At 29.2% G+C, this 17,734-nt stretch overlaps 1 protein-coding gene across 7 annotated transcripts in view; it reads left to right on the forward strand.

The window, feature by feature from the left end:
- LOC106464028 (aldehyde dehydrogenase family 3 member B1-like) overlaps window positions 1–13,459 on the forward strand; it is a 53,005-nt gene extending 39,546 nt beyond the window's left edge. For all 7 annotated transcript variants that reach the window (XM_022391684.1, XM_022391685.1, XM_013924138.2 and 4 more), the window contains 5 exons: window positions 1,414–1,484; window positions 2,021–2,136; window positions 6,521–6,656; window positions 8,260–8,410; window positions 10,410–13,459. In XM_022391684.1, coding sequence (XP_022247392.1) covers window positions 1,414–1,484; window positions 2,021–2,136; window positions 6,521–6,656; window positions 8,260–8,410; window positions 10,410–10,451 — 516 coding nt within the window. In that variant the 3' untranslated portion in view covers window positions 10,452–13,459. The remainder of the gene's footprint in view (window positions 1–1,413; window positions 1,485–2,020; window positions 2,137–6,520; window positions 6,657–8,259; window positions 8,411–10,409) is intronic.
- Window positions 13,460–17,734: the final 4,275 nt, after the last annotated feature.

The following is a 17,734-nucleotide window of genomic DNA, read 5'->3' on the forward strand; positions in this document are numbered from 1 at the left end:
ATGAAAATTAAACCTTATTTTCAATAAGCAATCCTGAAAAATATTTGGGAGTGCTTAACTTTTTTCCAGGTGTATATTTGTAAAAGTATACATTCAGAGTATCTCTGTAACTAACTTAAAATGTTTTTTTTATGCATATTTAAGAAAATCATTATAACTTTCAGTATGAGCATTGTTAACAAATGTTTTGTCGGGAACCAATTAATGTGTTTAGAAGCTTGATCAAAATACATCATTTGAATATTATTTTTAGGTAAGCATAGACATATTCTCTGTTCCATCTATGTGATAGTTAAAAATAACTGAACACTTCAAAAATCATACTGAATGCATTACAGTTTGAAGAATAATGTTTTTTTTATTGTTTTTTTTTTTCTGTTTCATAAGAGACATCATGCAAAAAAAAATGTGTGTGTCCTTGTTTCATCCTACTATAATTTGAGACAAGTTTGTTTGTTTGATTGTCTGTTTCTTTATCTTCTAACTCTAAACTTATACATTTGGATCTGTCAAATATGGTTTTATCAGCTAGGAATAATTTGGGATGTGTCAATAGTATGTTATGTTTCTTTTAAAATGCGTGGATATCATAGCTCCAGTGATTGTTAAATATAGGTCAGTCAGTGGGGGTGGCCACTAGGGGTACTGATGGGATTTGTCCAATTTTTTTCATTATATGAGATATATGCAAAATCTATAAACTTTCAAACATTTTAAAATTGGGAACACTATTTATATTTAATTCTAATCAAACATTTGAGGGATTTCTTTTTCACACTTTATTTATAAGTACTTTCAAGATACACTTATATTAAGTGATATGTTTTTAAGACACATGGAACTTATTGTTTTTTGTTTAAAAATAAATAAATAAAATTTTATTTAAATAATTACGTCCAGTAGACTTGAATAAGTTTATTCTTATGTACTTTATATTACCACTGCCATATTTAAAAAACAAAACATTTTTATATTTATAATTGTTGAAAATTTTGTTTCCAAATCTCATCCTGAGATAAAATGAAACAAAGACTTTTCTTTGTAAAAACCAATAAATCAATCATATAAATGATTTAACTTTTATAAACCTCCCACCATGCATTGCACAGGTACATTTGCTAGTACAGTAAACTTCAGTTTTTAAAGATTAACTTTCAAGTGAAACCTTCTGTGTATATAAGACCAGTTTGGACTTTGAAGGTTTTTTGCTGGAAAGTCTATAATGAAAGTTATAGAACTATGCATTGAAGAAATTCATATTTTAGAAACTAATGTTTTTTTTTAAATTTAATAATAACTCGTAAACACACTTTATACATGATGCAGTTTGCACAATATTATTATTATGTATATTAAAGAAATGCTTTCAAAACTTTAAAAGTTAACACATTTAAGATAAATTTTTCTTTATAGATTTTTGGTCCTATTCTTCCTATTGTTCCAATAGCAGATGTGGATGAAGCAATAAGATTTATTAACGACAGGTAACTACTAATGTGTTTCATCAGGCTTTTTTTCTTTTTATACACATAAAAAAAGTATGTTAATAAATCTGTTTTTCATAACAATAAAGCAAGTTAAAATAAATTTTTGGGATACAGAATTCATTTGTTCCATAGTTTTCACATTTAATTGAAGTGTTTGTCATGATGAATGTTTTGATATGTGCTTTATTTATTAAGAAAATATATTAATTTTATAGAACATTTCTTTGAATGAAAATTTTCTGGATATTTTTTTCCATCTTCAGCTGTAAGGTATTTGTGTTTATGAATAAGTAATTGCAGGTATTGTTTTTCTCAGAAGTTATTCAAATATTATATTTTTAAGAGTTGTTAAATAGAATTGTGAAGACTGTATTCTAGTATGCCCTTATGTATTTATAATTAGTATTATATGAAAACATTTATTTTTCTGTTGGTTGACTTGTTATATAACATTTTTACACTAGAGTACACTTGCTAATATCTATTTGGTCACGTATTTTTTCTAATCAAAATTTGTTTTTCATTTTTCACAGAGATAAACCTCTGTGCCTTTATGTATTTTCCAACAACAAAAATGTTGTTAAGCAATTCCTAAATAACACATCAAGTGGAAGTTGTTGTGTCAATGACACTGTGGTGCATCTCTCAGGTAAGATCAGTATGTGTTTATAAATATTTGCCCTGTAGTGACATTGTTTTTCTTTTCTTGATTTGAAAGCATCCTAAAAAAACTGAAATTAAATTCATGAAAAATGAATGATAAAACATAGTTGCTCAGACAATAGTCTATAGTTTATAAAAAGGAAAAAACATTGCAATATGATAATTTACCCTTTCCAGACCATAGAGCACTTTTCAGTTGTGAAGTGCACTCCTGTATATTAGACTTAAGTAAAAATAATAATTCTTACTATATTTGAACAAGTTTTTACTCAGAAATATTAAAAAATATATTGTCATTTTGTAATAATTATTTTTAATAATGTAATTTGCAAAGAAAAATGAAAAACAAAATATTGAAACTTATATTTCTGCATAACTTTGAGAATGCTTGTAATCAATGCACTCATCAGTTTTTTTAGAATTTTTCTGCCCATCCCAAAACATATGTTTATATTTGTTAAGAAACTCTAAAGCCAGTTGGAATGATCAGTTTTGGTTCTCACATGATTTTTTTCCCTTCTCTTTCTCTGATTTTATTAGTATGGATTCTTGCTACACCATTTTTTGAACTCGCATCATGTCAGAACAAATACTAATAAAAATACTAAACTTTAAAAATAACTATAATCAAAGCTTATATACCAAAAGATGTACCATATTATAAACTATTTACGTTAATGTAGAGTAACTAACATGGTGTGAGGTGTAATTTATGGTTTTTGTGGGAAATTGACAAGGCCTAGCTTTCATAGAGAAGAAAAACAGAATGTAGTGGGAAATTTAGAAGACTTAGGAACAAACCATCGATATGGATTTTTTTGTATAATTTCTTTAGATTTTCTTTTCACTTCTGAAAATATTTACAAGTTAAATTATATTTGTTTGAAAGACGTGGAAATTTTCTTATATTTCAGGACATCGGGTAAGCCTTATTAGGTTAAAATTTTAAGATAGGTGATAAAATATTCCAGTAATTCAAATAATTATTTATAGAATATTATTGTTAAGTTTGTTATATTCAAACAATGCACATTAATAAAAGGAAATTCTAAAGTAAGGAAGAGAAAGTATAGTTATTAGATATAAATTGACTTCGACCAAGAATATTGTTAGCTAGTTTAACTACTGCTATTATGACAAGTTAGGTTGTTGGTTACCAAGAAATGTTTGTTAGTGATAATCTTTATTCCATGTATAAAAACTTGGGATTTTGAGTTGTAACTGATATTATTGTACATAATTTAGCATTTTTTTTCTTTACACTTAGCTCTGTGTTATTCCACTATTTCGTGATAATTTCTTGTTATTTTTCATTGTGCCATTTTGTATACAGTTGCTTAGGTTTTAACTAGGAATATTTTAAGGTAATTACATGAGTCAGTTAAGCACGGTAAATTGCAAGGAATGTCGGACCAATAATATGATCACATAGTTCCTGGATCCACATATGTGACACTTGTAAATAAGAATTATGGCACCAGGTGATTGATAGATATAATGATTAACATTAATTAGAAAATAATGCCTCCTTGTATTAGACTACTGCAACAAATCTTCTTTACGCATAAGACATGAACAGCAATAGAGCTGAAATCTCACCAAATCACATTGTCTGAAAAAAACTTTCTACAGCATTCTAAAATGTAGGCCTACCTTCCTCTCAAGCTCAAAAACTTAGCTCACTTTGTTACTGATGTTCACAGATTTGAATTTTTCAATAGAAAAATGTTTAGATTTTATAGAACAGTGCTTCTCAACTGGGTGAATTGTTCATCTAGGGGTTAAAGGGATCAAAATCAGGGTGAATGAGTATTACAATTATATAACAAATTCAAGAGCAAATAAGTCATTAGTTATTATTATTTATTTTATGTTGTATTCATTTTAGTTGTAGTTTGATGTATATTTAAGTCATAATAAAGAATTTTATATTTTTTTCAAATTTGGGTGAATGATATTGGAAATGGTTGAGAAGCATTGTTATGGAACACAAGTGTCATAAATAACATTACATTTAAATCTGCCCCCCAGTGGTACAGCGGTATGTCCGTGGACTTACAATGCTAGAAACCGTGTTTTGATACCCGTGGTGGGCAGAGCACAGATAGCCCTTTGTGTAGCTTTGTACTTAACTACAAACAAGCATTTCAATTTTTCAAAGTATGCTTTTTGTTATGCAAGTTTCACAATTAAAATAATTAGATTTATAGTTATCTTATGAATTTCAGTGTTTTTTATGTTTTATAGATTTCTTGAACTTATGTCATTTCTGAAATGGTTGATAGTTGAAAAAGGATAGAAAATTCAGGAATGTATAACTTTAAAATAAAAAAGAAAATTGTATTTTATATAACATGACAATTTATGATGGAAATGCAAGTTCAGAAGATAGATTCTACTTAGAAAAAGTCTATAGTGATTTACAATATAGAAAATTTGAATTTTTGTTTGTGTGATAAATAAATAATGTTTTTGGTCCTGTGCACACATAAGTAACAAATTTCATCATTTTAATATACTATTTAAAGTTCACATCTAACTAATACATTAACTCTCCATATAAAAGCCCCCTCTTTATGGGCTCAGTCATTTTAATTGACCTTGCCACCACCAGATAATCATGAAAGTATCCCTACTATAAATTTTAATACACTTAGTGTATTTTCATGAAATTTGGCAAACATTTAGTAAACATTAAAAGTTTTTGTACACAGAATATCAGATTTTTCTGTGAATTTATGGAATTGGAGTGTGACTCAGGCTTTGACTAGGTGATTTTTATATTCCATCTTACAGTTTTCACATTTCATTAGCATAACCTCTAAGACCTCTTAAATGAATATCAAAATATTTTAATTAAAACATTATAACTTATCTGTTATTTTCTCTACCATAATATAATACATATTTGATCCATTTACCCAACTTTGTAATCAATACAAAAAATATGAAATAAATCAAAATTAACCTTTTTTCTTTCTAGAAAGATAGTATATTATAACAGAAAATTACAATTATTTATCTTAAACAGCCTCAGGCTTGTAACAGTTTACATCTGGTTTTTATTTATTTTTATTGTTTTATTGCTCTTTGAACTGTCTAACTTCTAAACTTTTGTAACAAATTGTAAAAAAATGCAGCAAACTTGTAGCTCAAATAACAGTATTGAATTACATAATGTGCATGCAGCTCATGTGCAGACCTTGAGAGATTTTAATATCTTTTTTCATTTGTTTTTTATCTAACATAATTTATTTGTGATTTTTATATTTTAGTTTTATAACAAGAAATTAAGAAAATACATAAAAATCAAGAAATTTAGTACTTACATCTAGCACGTTTTTTGCTCTCAACCCCCTGACATAACCTAACCCTACTTTTTTAACAATGGTAGTAGCACGTCAAATAATTTTTGTTTATTTCAAATATGTAACTAAAGCTCAAATAATAACAAGCACAAACCACACAATGCTCTATAACTATTATGATGTAACTGACTTTCTAACTAAAGTATAAGTGCCTTAAAATAATTCTTATACATGGTTGATGTGAAGTCAGCAATAGTAACAATGAATCTGTAGGCTGAATTATTCAAAAAACTGTCATCAGAACAAATTAGCCTTACATGGAAAACAATAAATCAAAATCTTCTCTTTCTATTGCTTATAAATAATTCAAAGTCAATCATCAGAGAGAATTATTGACATTTTGTGAAATACAGGATGTGATAGGAGGCCCTGGCAAGTGGATTTGGTATGCTGGTTTATATCTTCTTAAACCAAGAAGATTGGAGGCCTTAAAATTAGACTATGACTTAGTAAAATCTGTATAAATGAGGGATATATGTTAAACACAAAACAATATATAGGGGTGATGAGAAAATCAAAAATGGGCAATTCGGGGAAAACGTGTCACATGATGGAACTGGAGATTAAGGATTTATTTAAATATATCCTTTTGAAATTAAAGCATATATAATATTAACATTGGATGTATTAACTACTTTTTGATTCCAGGTTTATTCTTATTCATTGATAATAAAGTAGTTTAAATTTTGAATGTAAGTCTCTACAAAGTGAGAGGCACACCTATGTTCAGAGGGTTAATTGTTGTCATAAAGAGACATATTGAGAGTAAAGGCATTCCTTTTTAAGAGCAATAAACAGCTTTTAAAATCTGTCAAAATTACAACTTCACTGATTTTAGATTTTTTTTTACCAAGAATGAGATGGATAATTTTTTTATTTTCATTATTAATAATGTGGATAACTTTCTTCATTATAAAATGTTACAAACATAAATTTATGCCTTGTTTATTAAGAAATATAGGTTTAAGATAAAAGTTTTTTATTCTTTTCTATTTTCAATAGTGGATAGTTTACCATTTGGTGGTGTTGGAGGTAGTGGCATGGGTAGATATCATGGCAAGTTTTCTTTCGATACTTTTTCTCACAAAAAGGCTGTCCTCATACGAAACTTTATTCCACTGTTAGAAAAGCTAGGAGCGTAAGTAATTATTGCTATTTTTATTTTACCATGCATATATAAGTCATAAAATGCTCATTTTCTACACTCATGTTCCGAAGGTAAGTACTTCATCTTGAACCTAAATAAACAAATATTCAAAGTGATGAGTAGTATTGTTAACATATAATAATAGTAAGTTATTGATAAGGTCTTTATTTTTCTGGGAGGGAGCTTCTGTTAGTTTTCAAACAAATATTTCTTGCTGTTGGCCACTTGTTATTCAATATTAATTGTGAGTTTTAGAAAGAAAATTGAATACAAGTGTGGTAAAACAAAATGTTTTTTCAGACATTTTAGTTATTTCTTATTTACTTACTTATGTGACAGTTCAGTGTTCCTAAATGTGTTCATTTGGATCTATACACTGCAGCTGCTTCCTTTCTGTAATTATGCAACCTTTCCACAGAATACTTAGAGCTCATGGATCACAGATTGAGAACTGCTGTATTAGGGAGTGTACTAGAAGTATATGTCTTGTAAATTCTAAAAATGTTTATACATGTTCTTTAACAGAAGATAAAGATGGGGTTGATACTTATGTCAATTTTTTTTTGTGTCCCTATGAAGTGCCACTCAATGTTTGGTAGAAACAATTATTTTTTCATCACAGAACCCATGATAAAACATTTAAAAACACTTTGGTAATAAAAAGTTTTCATTTTTAAATTTGAATCCCCATCCCACCAAACATGCTCGCCCTTTCAGCCGTGGGGGCGTTATAATGTGACGGTCAATCCCACTATTCATTGGTAAAAGAGTAGCCCAAGAGTTGGCGGTGGGTGGTGATGACTAGCTGCCTTCCCTCTAGTCTTACACTGCTAAATTAGGGATGGCTAGCGCAGATAGCCCTCGTGTAGCTTTGCACAAAATTCAAAAACAAACAAAAACAATCATTTTTAAATTTTTATTTTTCCTTCTTCTTAGATAATAGTGTTTATGGACTAATTTTACTAATTTGAGAGTTAGAAAATGAATAAATACAAAAAACTAAATTTATGGAAAGCCCAAATACAGTTTTTTGTTGCTGTTTTTCATAGGTGATCAGATCCATTTTCAAGTAGAAGGAATTGACTATAAAATGTTTAATACTTGTTTTCAAGGTTTAGTATAGCTACATGCACTTTATATTTTCTAGTTATTGTTTATCTTTATTAATGCTTATGAGAGAATCCAAAAGAACATACCTTTCTTGTAAACAGCTTTAATAAGCATCCAGTGCCTCTCCTATTAATCATATATATGAGACCAGTGACCCCTCTTGTGTCTGATGAAAAATTTGTATTATCATGAATATCAGACCAATGATCCTTTTATGTCTACTTAAAAATTCTTGTTATCATGAATACTAAACCAGTGACCCTCTTATATCTTGTTAAAAATTCATGTAATCATGTATGTTAGCAGTAATTTTACTTTCTCTGAGAATTTCTGTATCTATAAGTGACAAGTTTGTTTGCCAAAAGTTTTAAATCCTCATTGTAATTTAAAAAAATAGGATTGTTAAAACTATGTATTTAGATTGCTAAATAATATTTTATTTTACTCTTAATGGCTTCTGTGTTTGTAAATTATAATATTTTAGGCTGAGATACCCACCATACACAGACAAGAATATGGAGAAGTTGTTGGTTTTGATGAAGAAGCGATCAAATTTTTTTCCAAAAATTAGTTATTATACCTTGGTATTTTTGCTGGGTATCATCACAGCAGTTGTTGTGAGATTGACTTTTGTTGTAAGTATTTTTTTTTAATTCATCGAAAAGCATTCAGCAACTTAACATGTTTCATAGAAATTTAAGTAAACAGACAGTTATATATATAGTGAGGACTCAGGTTTTGATGTATAGTCCTTTACAATTCACTAACAGCCTAAAATATTTAGTGTTTTGATAACGTGATATGCTGTTACAATTAATTATTCATTATTATTCCGTGGACTATTTATTTATTTATTTATGAATTTCTTTTCTTCACTGAAACGGGAATTTTTAATGATTACTTTGAGACTTAATTTGTACTTTGATTTGTTATGTCTGCTGCAGCAGACTAGCTTCACAGAATTCATAACTTATCAGGCCTTATATGGTGGTGGAATGCAAGCAGTTTGGTTTTGATTTATTTGCTTTGTTCTTCTAAACAGCACTGATAAGCTGTGAATTCAGCAAAAGTAGCTTCATGCTGTTGAGTTAGCAAATCAATGAATAGATTAGGTCTCTGTATCATCTTTTCTTGACTACAAATCAGGTTTTGGTATGACACATTTTAAAACTGTTGCTACAATTGTAACTAAAAGTTTTGAAACTTAGAAAAAAAAAATTGCCTATACTGTACCTGCCATGCAATGATCATTACAAAATCTTTCATATGTCAGCCAGTAACCAGTTTAAAAATACTTATCTCAATCTCAGATGCAAACACAAAAGCATGTAGGTTGGACACTGAATGGCTGGAAACATTCACTGTGGTCACTAGAGTCATATTTCATTCTTTTCTCTTCTAGTTGTAGAGTATAATTTATTTCTACAATGTTTACAGTCCTCCAGTTTGTATTTCATTCTGTAAAATCTAAATGCTTGAATAGTTTTCTATAAGCAAGACCATCACTAAATGCCCATCTAATGTACATGTTTGTGGTTAAGTTTCTTCTCAGGAGGCACATTAAGAAAGGATTTATATGTGCATTTGCTTTGTACCTTACGTACTCTTGAGACTCGTATTATAATTTGTAGAGGAGTGTGAGTTCTATATATAGGCTCCAACTATAGCTGGTTATTTTTCATTTTTGAAATTATTGGTATAATAATAACAAAATAGAATCCAACAGGTGAAATTTACATGAAAAACAACAACAAACTAATCCAATCTTAAAAGCATACAAGTCCAGCAGTGGTGCTGTGTAGGAAGAAGTAATGTATCTTCTGGAAAATGTTTGTTCTTGTTACATCGATTCATTTTACTGGTTGGCTTCTAATTCTCAGGTAGATGTGTTTATATATGTGTAATATTACACAAATACATACATACATTCCCTTATTATCATGCTGCATTATTTCCTTGATGCATCATACTAAGTTTAGTTACTCCCTGACATTTTCTTAGAACAGTAAGTTGTTGAAGGCAAGATCTCAGCAGTTTATTTGTTTTGTTTTTAACTACTTTGATTTATTATATATGACATATATAAACTCAAATCTGTAATTATAAAGATCTTGCCAATCTTTATTTTCACTAAAAGTGCATTTAAAAACTGTTTTATTAAGTTTCATTTTTTCCCTTTTTTTATTTAATTCAAAACAAAATGAAATTACAAATGTTTGTTGAGCTAACCATCCTTAATAACACTGCTAATTATTTTTAGAATATAATTTGTTCTTTAAGTCCATCCAGTTATAAGGAAAGTCTTTTATCAGAAGTCATGCAAATCTTCTAAGAACTGAAGTGTGAAAGTGTTAAAATTTTCCAATGGTGAGATTTAAAAAACATATGTTCACTTTTGCAGAAAAAGGCTATTTACAATAGTAGCACAGTATATTGCATACTTGCATTTTTTTGGAATTTTTTCCAAAAATGCTCATTCATGTAATTGTACTTACAAGAATTACAAAAAATAATTACATAAACTTTTATGCAGCTTCGGTGTTTTCAGTAGAATTTATATATATATATATAGCATAATATATTAATTTTTATTTTACTTATATTTTTGTATATGTATGTTTTGTTTTCCCAAAGGCTTCTGGATTGACTAAGTATCTTCCTCATCCTTTCCAGTAAAAGTGCACTTAATAAATCAAGGAGAAGGAATGGATTCAAGCTGTCAACAAAATTTACTAAATGAGCCTTATCAGTTATTTATGAATATTATTTTCTTACTGATTAAAATATGTATATTAGTTTTTTCAAAAAAATACAACTGAAGTAAAATCTTTGGGTACTGATCTGTGTAATATTAATATAAGTCATAACTTGTGTTATTTTTTAAATAATTAAGATTGTGGACAAAGTATGTTTATACAGTATTTTTTAACCTAATTGCATATATCCTAAGTATGCCTAAGATAAACTAATGAACAAGTTTATAACTTAAATATTTTATTATGATGTACCATATATACTTACATAATGATTTTTAAACAGGTGTAAAACCAGATATTAATTACATTTAACATTGAATAATTTTATCCTGTTGTTTCTAACTAATTGTTGTCTATTTGTTTTATACCTCAATTTAAACACAGGTTAGCTTTTCTTTTTGTTATTAAATCATAAGAACAGTGTAAGTATTATACTACTGAGTGTTGTTTGAAAATAGATTTGTTAGAACTTTGTCACAAGCGATTATGCTATTTTTCATTACTTTTTTAATTTCTGGGAGAAGAAGGATTCGTGCAGCTACCTAACGTTTAAAATTTTACAATGGTGAAATAATTATGATGCAAGTCCATCATAAAATATCAAGGATTGCTGCCAGTTTAAAATGTCAACAAATCTAGTTTACATTTTCATTATTATTCTGTGAAACGGCATTATCAAAGCTGTTAATTTAGTCATTACATATATCTATACTTTTTCTAATATGTAATTTTAACATAAATGACTTTGAGTCAGTTTTTTCCAAACTGTGTATCACTGAAAGTTGCTAGGGGTGTGGCGAGAGTTTCCTCAAACAGAGTAGTTAAGAACAAAAAAAAAACCTACAAAAAAATAATATTGTGTGTGGCAGCAGCGATATCATGCAAATCAAGGTAAGTGGGTTAGGGTGTCGTCTGTGAAAAATGTTTGTAAATATCTGCTCTGAGATTTATTCAGAAATTAGGTCATAAAGTTTTAAAGAAAATAACAGGTTTATAAACAATATATATATATACATAAAGTCACAATGAAAGTTTTATATTTCATTGGATATTTTCCACTCTGCTAAGGCATGACATGATATAAAATATGAATATGAGGATGAATGCTTAGACCCTACACCCCATTTTCTAACCATTGGTGCTATTCCTGGTTATAGATTATTACTTTGCAACTTGATATATGTTACCTTGTTAACAGTTGCAATTGAGGTCCCTACTTTACTTGCAATAGACCACTGTGTTTGTGGTTTGTTTTAGGTGACAAGGAGTAGATTTTTAACTTTCTTCACTGACTCTGATGTGCTACAGCTACCTTGTCATGCACTAACCTCTTTTTTCTTTTTTTTCCTTACATGTTTTATAATTGCAAAGTAGTGGAACTTTACATTAGAAAGACTATCACTGTAACACTCCCAGAAGGATTTGATTTAAATGTCTTCTGAACATGAAAATTGTCAAACTTCAATTGAATTGCAACTGGAGGGTTAGATCTCTTAAGCTGTTTAATCACGGACCATGGGTAGGATGAGAGGTTACGTGTTTAGATATGCAACCATTGGTAATCGTAATTAGGTTGTGTTTTTTATATCATTATATCCTCAAGAAATGTTATTCATCAAGATATATTTTCATAAGATATCTTTATATCTATATGTGATAAGTGCACAAAATCTGTATTAATATAGATTACCGTAACATTCCATAAAAAACACTTCTTGAGCAGTGAAATCATTTGGAGTAGTTCTCTCTGTGATTTTTTTTTACCGTGAGTAAATCACACTGAACGTGATTGAGTCTTTCAGGAAGTATTTTTATATGAAGTTTAGGAATGATCCTTTTTATTTGCTATTATTAAGTATTGTTATCAGGGTTTTCTATTAAAGTATTTTATATATTTTTCCTTCTGATGGTTTAGTTTTAGTTCTAGTTTTAGGAATTGGACAGAAATTTGTTATAAACATTAAACTTTGTTAAAAGCATTAAGGAGAAATAGAGATGAATAAGAACATTTTGTATGAAAATGTGTGTATGATATTTAAGAAATAATCTTGGTTTAAGGGTATTTGTAATTTCAATTTACAATTTCATGTTTTATTATGAGAAAATTTTTGAAAGATTTTACATATTTGTTTATGCTATATGGAGAAAAAGATATACTCAGTTTTACATATTTTTATTCTGCCACAGTAATATTGTTGTCTCCATTACACATGAAATGTGCAATGCTTTGTAATTTCTCAGCTATAAGATTTATCTTATGGGTCTGCCATCTTATAATTTGGAATTTTCATTTTTTGTAACGTGTGTTGCAAGAACACGTGTATTCCAAGCTGGCGTATACAAACATAAATCAATTTCTTTCAATTTCAACTTGTGAAAATATTGAAAATAAAAGGTAAGAAGAAAAACTGATGCAAACAAGATGAACAAAAAAAAATTACTTAAGCATCATATGAAGAAAGGTTAATTTTTAAAAGTTAGCTCTACATTTTCCTTTGGCAACTTTACAATTCCAATTTATGAATATATTATTGCATCTTTACTTTTATCAAACTTTGACTCTTTGAGATTGGTTGAGGTTTTTAAAATACATTTTTTGGTTATTATAAGTAGGACTTATAATGTATGGTTGTATGGGTTCTTATTTTTACTTCCATTTCTGTGGTATATATGTTTATATACCACAGAAAAGCAACTTTTAATATCTAACTTTCATTGTTTGGAAACAGATTCATGTAATGAAATGAAATGTTTTTTTTTTTATATAATAACTGGACCTTGTTAGTTTTATAAGAGAAGCTGGTAACATTAATATTCAGAATAACATTATTGACTTCCATATGATATTTGAGCTTTTGTTTTAATTAATATTGAGATACTAATAACTAGATTGGATCTGATTTGTGATTTTTGTATGCTTTTTCAAATAAATAAATCAAGATTTTAGTAAAATAAATCCTGACTTGTTTAATTAAAATAGTAATGAAGAAAGAAAAGATTGGCAATATCAATGGCCAAAAGCAACTCCATTTTTTATCAATAAATATTATGCTTATAAACATCATTGATTTTGGTTTTTAGAGATAAATAGCATAAAGTGCTTTAAAATAAATTATTATGCTCATTGTTCAAGTAGTATCTCATTGAAATGCATGGAAAATTTCGAATTTTTGGACACCAATTTCAAGTCGGTAGAATCAATAGAAACAAAAATGAATGGTGATATTTAGTCTATATAGCATAAACAGTTTTGCATCAGTAAAAAGATGATTATAACAAGTTATTTTAGAATGCTTGATCACTCTAACTGCAAGAGAACTTGTTGTTGATCAGGGTTCTCATTGGTTGGTTTGACTTTTTTACAGTATTATATTTGAAATAAAATCTTGAACTTCCTCATTTTTTACCGGTTCTAAATGTTGGAATTAGTTTTTAACTGAAAAACATTTTCAAACAGTATTCAATTATTACCAAACTATGCAAGCAATACAAATTTACTTATTCACCTTATTTATGCCAAAAACAAAAATTGATTTATTATTATTAACCCTATAGATAAAAACTATATAATTATTAATGTAAAAAGTAAATTCAAAATAGACTAACATTAATTCAATAAGAAAGTGGTCATTCAGAGTGACCTAGAGTCCTAAATGACCCTGAAGTTTTACTAGATGAAATTAATTTTATACAGTATAGAACATGTAACATGAATAAAAGAAAGCATATATGCAAAAATATTTAAATAGTGCAATTTTATGTTTTATGGTATATTCATGGTATATGTTTTTGCTTCTTTAGGTTCATTGGGTTTCCGAACATTTAACCCCATGTTTCAACGCCTCCTCAACTTGTGTTGCTTAGTTATTTTGATAAGTTATGAAATACTTCATGAAGATATGTTTAAATTGAAAACTAGTTTGAATGATTCTTCATATGGAGCTGTAGAACAGTAAATTGAGAGCTGCATATCAAGGCCTGAGATCCATTTAATGACTTCGGGTGTCGCCACATGGAGGTCAACAATACCTCCCGAAAAGCAGCACTTAGGACACGAACATAAAATGTGATTGATTGTTTGCATTAGATGCCTTCTATCATATGGGGAGGGGCGTTAATTTGCTGCACCTTACTTGTTCAGAGTGGATAAGATTCAGGATTAGCATTTTGGTAAATGATAAAATCCTCTGTTTTTTTTAACTTTTATGGGGGGTGGTATTAGATTATATTTTGACATTTTTCAGAAAGCATACAATAAGTCAAATATTCAAAGTGAAACATAAACTTTAGTAGACTAACATACCAAACATCACTTCTTATGATCGTCATATTTGCGTAAGGAAGCATCTTTTTTTTTCTTTTTTTCTTTTTTGTGCAACAATACCCTCTAGACAAAATGCACGAGTCGGCCATTTTGTTTATGTTGACCTGAAATTGGTCTCAAGAACTTCTATTTTTTCATCTACTTGAATACTATAGTACTGACTTTTGGTCACTGATCTTGACAGTCTTCCTATTCACTCCTAATAATGCCAACTCACAACAACTAAATCAGTTGTTTATTGTCTGCTATGTGTAGTCACTGTAGTAGCATTAGGACATTTAATTTACTGTTTTTCTATTTTGAACTTGGATATCAGTTTTCATGTATTTGTTGTTGTTGTTCTAGATCAAAACCACATTTGGGTATCTGTTGTGTTCAGCACGGGAAATTTTAGCACTGTAAAGTTGCTGCTGTCCCACCAGGGAACATTATCATGTAACTAATTTGTGAGTGCATTAAAAGATCCAGCATAAAATAGAAGACGGAAATCTAGTAATGACCTTTATGGGTTTTTTTTTTTTTACTGTTGGAGAATGTTAAGATTTTTTGTCTATAATTTAAAAAGTTATTGTTTGGATTGTTTTCAATTTTGCGCAAAGCTACATGAGGGCTATCTGCTCTAGCCGTGACTAAGTTAGGTGTGAAAGAAAAGAGGGAAGGCAGTTAATCATCACCGCCAACTCTCGAGTCGAGCGCCCCAACCACCTGGCCATGCCAGGCCCTAAAGGATTATGAGTTTAGGCCAAGTCAAATGTTGTTATCATTATATAGAATTCTACTTGCACATTTAATTTTCAAACATTTATAACATTTCACAAAGCATATATTTCTATAAAATACTGATAGATTTCATATACAAGTGATAACCAATTTAAGAGAAAACTGACTACATTAGATGCAGTGTGTCCATATTAATCAGCGATAAACATCTCGTTAAAAAACGTAACAATTTGGTATGGAATCCGTAAAGAGAATGCACAAAATACATTATATATATAATAGCCAAATGTCTGTCTGTCACACTGTCTCCTGAATGGTTAACCATATTGAAGAAAACAAAATGCTTCTTTTCAAGAGCACATTGCAGGAAAATTAATAATTTTTTTGAAATTCCTATAATTTCATATCGATATCAGCATCGATCTGTCAGTCTTCATATGTGCACTGCTGAATAGTTAATCTGAAAAAACAAGCTTACTTAGAACAAAAAAATATTTCTTTTGTGAGAGAATTTCACACACAAGAAAATGGGAATTTCTCCGTCGTCTGAGCGAAATAAATATTTTGAAGATAAGAGAATGAACGGAAAAACACAAAAAGAGGAATTTGTTTGAGTATATATTTGTTGTTGTTTGGCTTACATATATATGTATTTAATGTCGGTATTATATACATGTATGACTTTATCGTACCATATCAAATAAATTGAATTTAATATCTCCCCTTTGACACTTCTTATAGAAATGACAACTTTCGAAAAGCGCTCACTTCGGTAGCGGTATTTTCTGGCGTTCAATAAAATTACAAGGGACGATTGCATTCAGGGTAAAAAATTCCCGCAGCTACTTAGTGAACTTGAGCGCTCCGTTGTGCTGAATGCACTCATTGCATCGAAACCCAACAATGCATGTCTTCTTTTCTTTGTAACAAACGCAAAGCAATTGTCCTTATTGAAATAACACATGTAATGACAAAATATGGTTGTAATCAGTCCACTAGACAATCATATTACATGTAAGTTATGATCCAAGGGATTGGGTTGACTGCACATTTTATATTTATCGATCACTATTTATAAGAAATTTACCGTTGAATTGTTTCAACGGGCAGCTGCTAGTACTGTAATAATTCAACTTGGTGACGAACATAACTTTGGTACAATGCTTTTGAATCTGGTAAATATATCACACAGAAAACAAGGGACATTTGTAACAATAGGGAGATGAATATGTTATGAAATAATATTTACCAAAGAGATAAAGAGTTCTGCTGGCTGAGAAAGACAACATTTACAATTAATTTACACAATTATTCAAAGATATGGATTGCTGTACACGGGATTCTTTGGCTTCTAATAAATGCAATATTTGAACACCCATACAGGTAGCTGAAATTAAAATTATCATAGTTCTAGTGCCTCCTATTCCAGTGGCTCAACAGTGTGTTTGAAAGCTTATAACGCTGAAAAGTGGGTTGCAAAGCTCGTGTTGGGCACAGCATAGACAGCCCGTTGTGTAGCTATGAACTATATGCTTAAAAAACAAATCTAGTTCTAGTTAGTCAATTTTTTTAAATTATTAATTCCTAGATTAAATACTTGTTCTTTTCAAGCTTTGTTCACAAATATTTGAACCTTTATAACACTGAAGTGTAAATAATTTAATGATGTGTGTTAAACAATTTTGTAGACGACAATAGTCAATTACATTGGTTACCTACCGGAAATCCATCAGTAGTGCAATTTACGCATTCGTAAAGTAGTGGAAACATTGGTGAAATTTACTGTATCACTGGAGAGAGAGATGTGTTTCATATAAACATAAAAGTTGGGTTTACAGACTTCAAATAAGCTGAACCATAATTACAAAATAGAAATATGTGACTGCATACATTAGTATTGTTACGTCTCCGTTTGTTAATTAACTTTCCGTAACTTCGTTCTGACGAAACTTTAGCAACACAAGTCCTTACTTAATAAAACTAATTTATTCTTTCCGAATATAACTTTACGATACACTTAATTTCAACAATCGCGCTAAAACAAACGCTATAACAACGAACGTACTCAACTTCGATAATACTCGCTGACTGCAGATCAATTACTCACTGTCTACACAAACATTCTTTTTTCGTCACGTTGTCACCCTCTTTTATATACC

This window comes from Limulus polyphemus, unplaced genomic scaffold (assembly GCF_000517525.1).
Source record: "Limulus polyphemus unplaced genomic scaffold, Limulus_polyphemus-2.1.2 Scaffold1545, whole genome shotgun sequence".
Taxonomy (NCBI): Eukaryota; Metazoa; Arthropoda; class Merostomata; order Xiphosura; family Limulidae; genus Limulus; species Limulus polyphemus.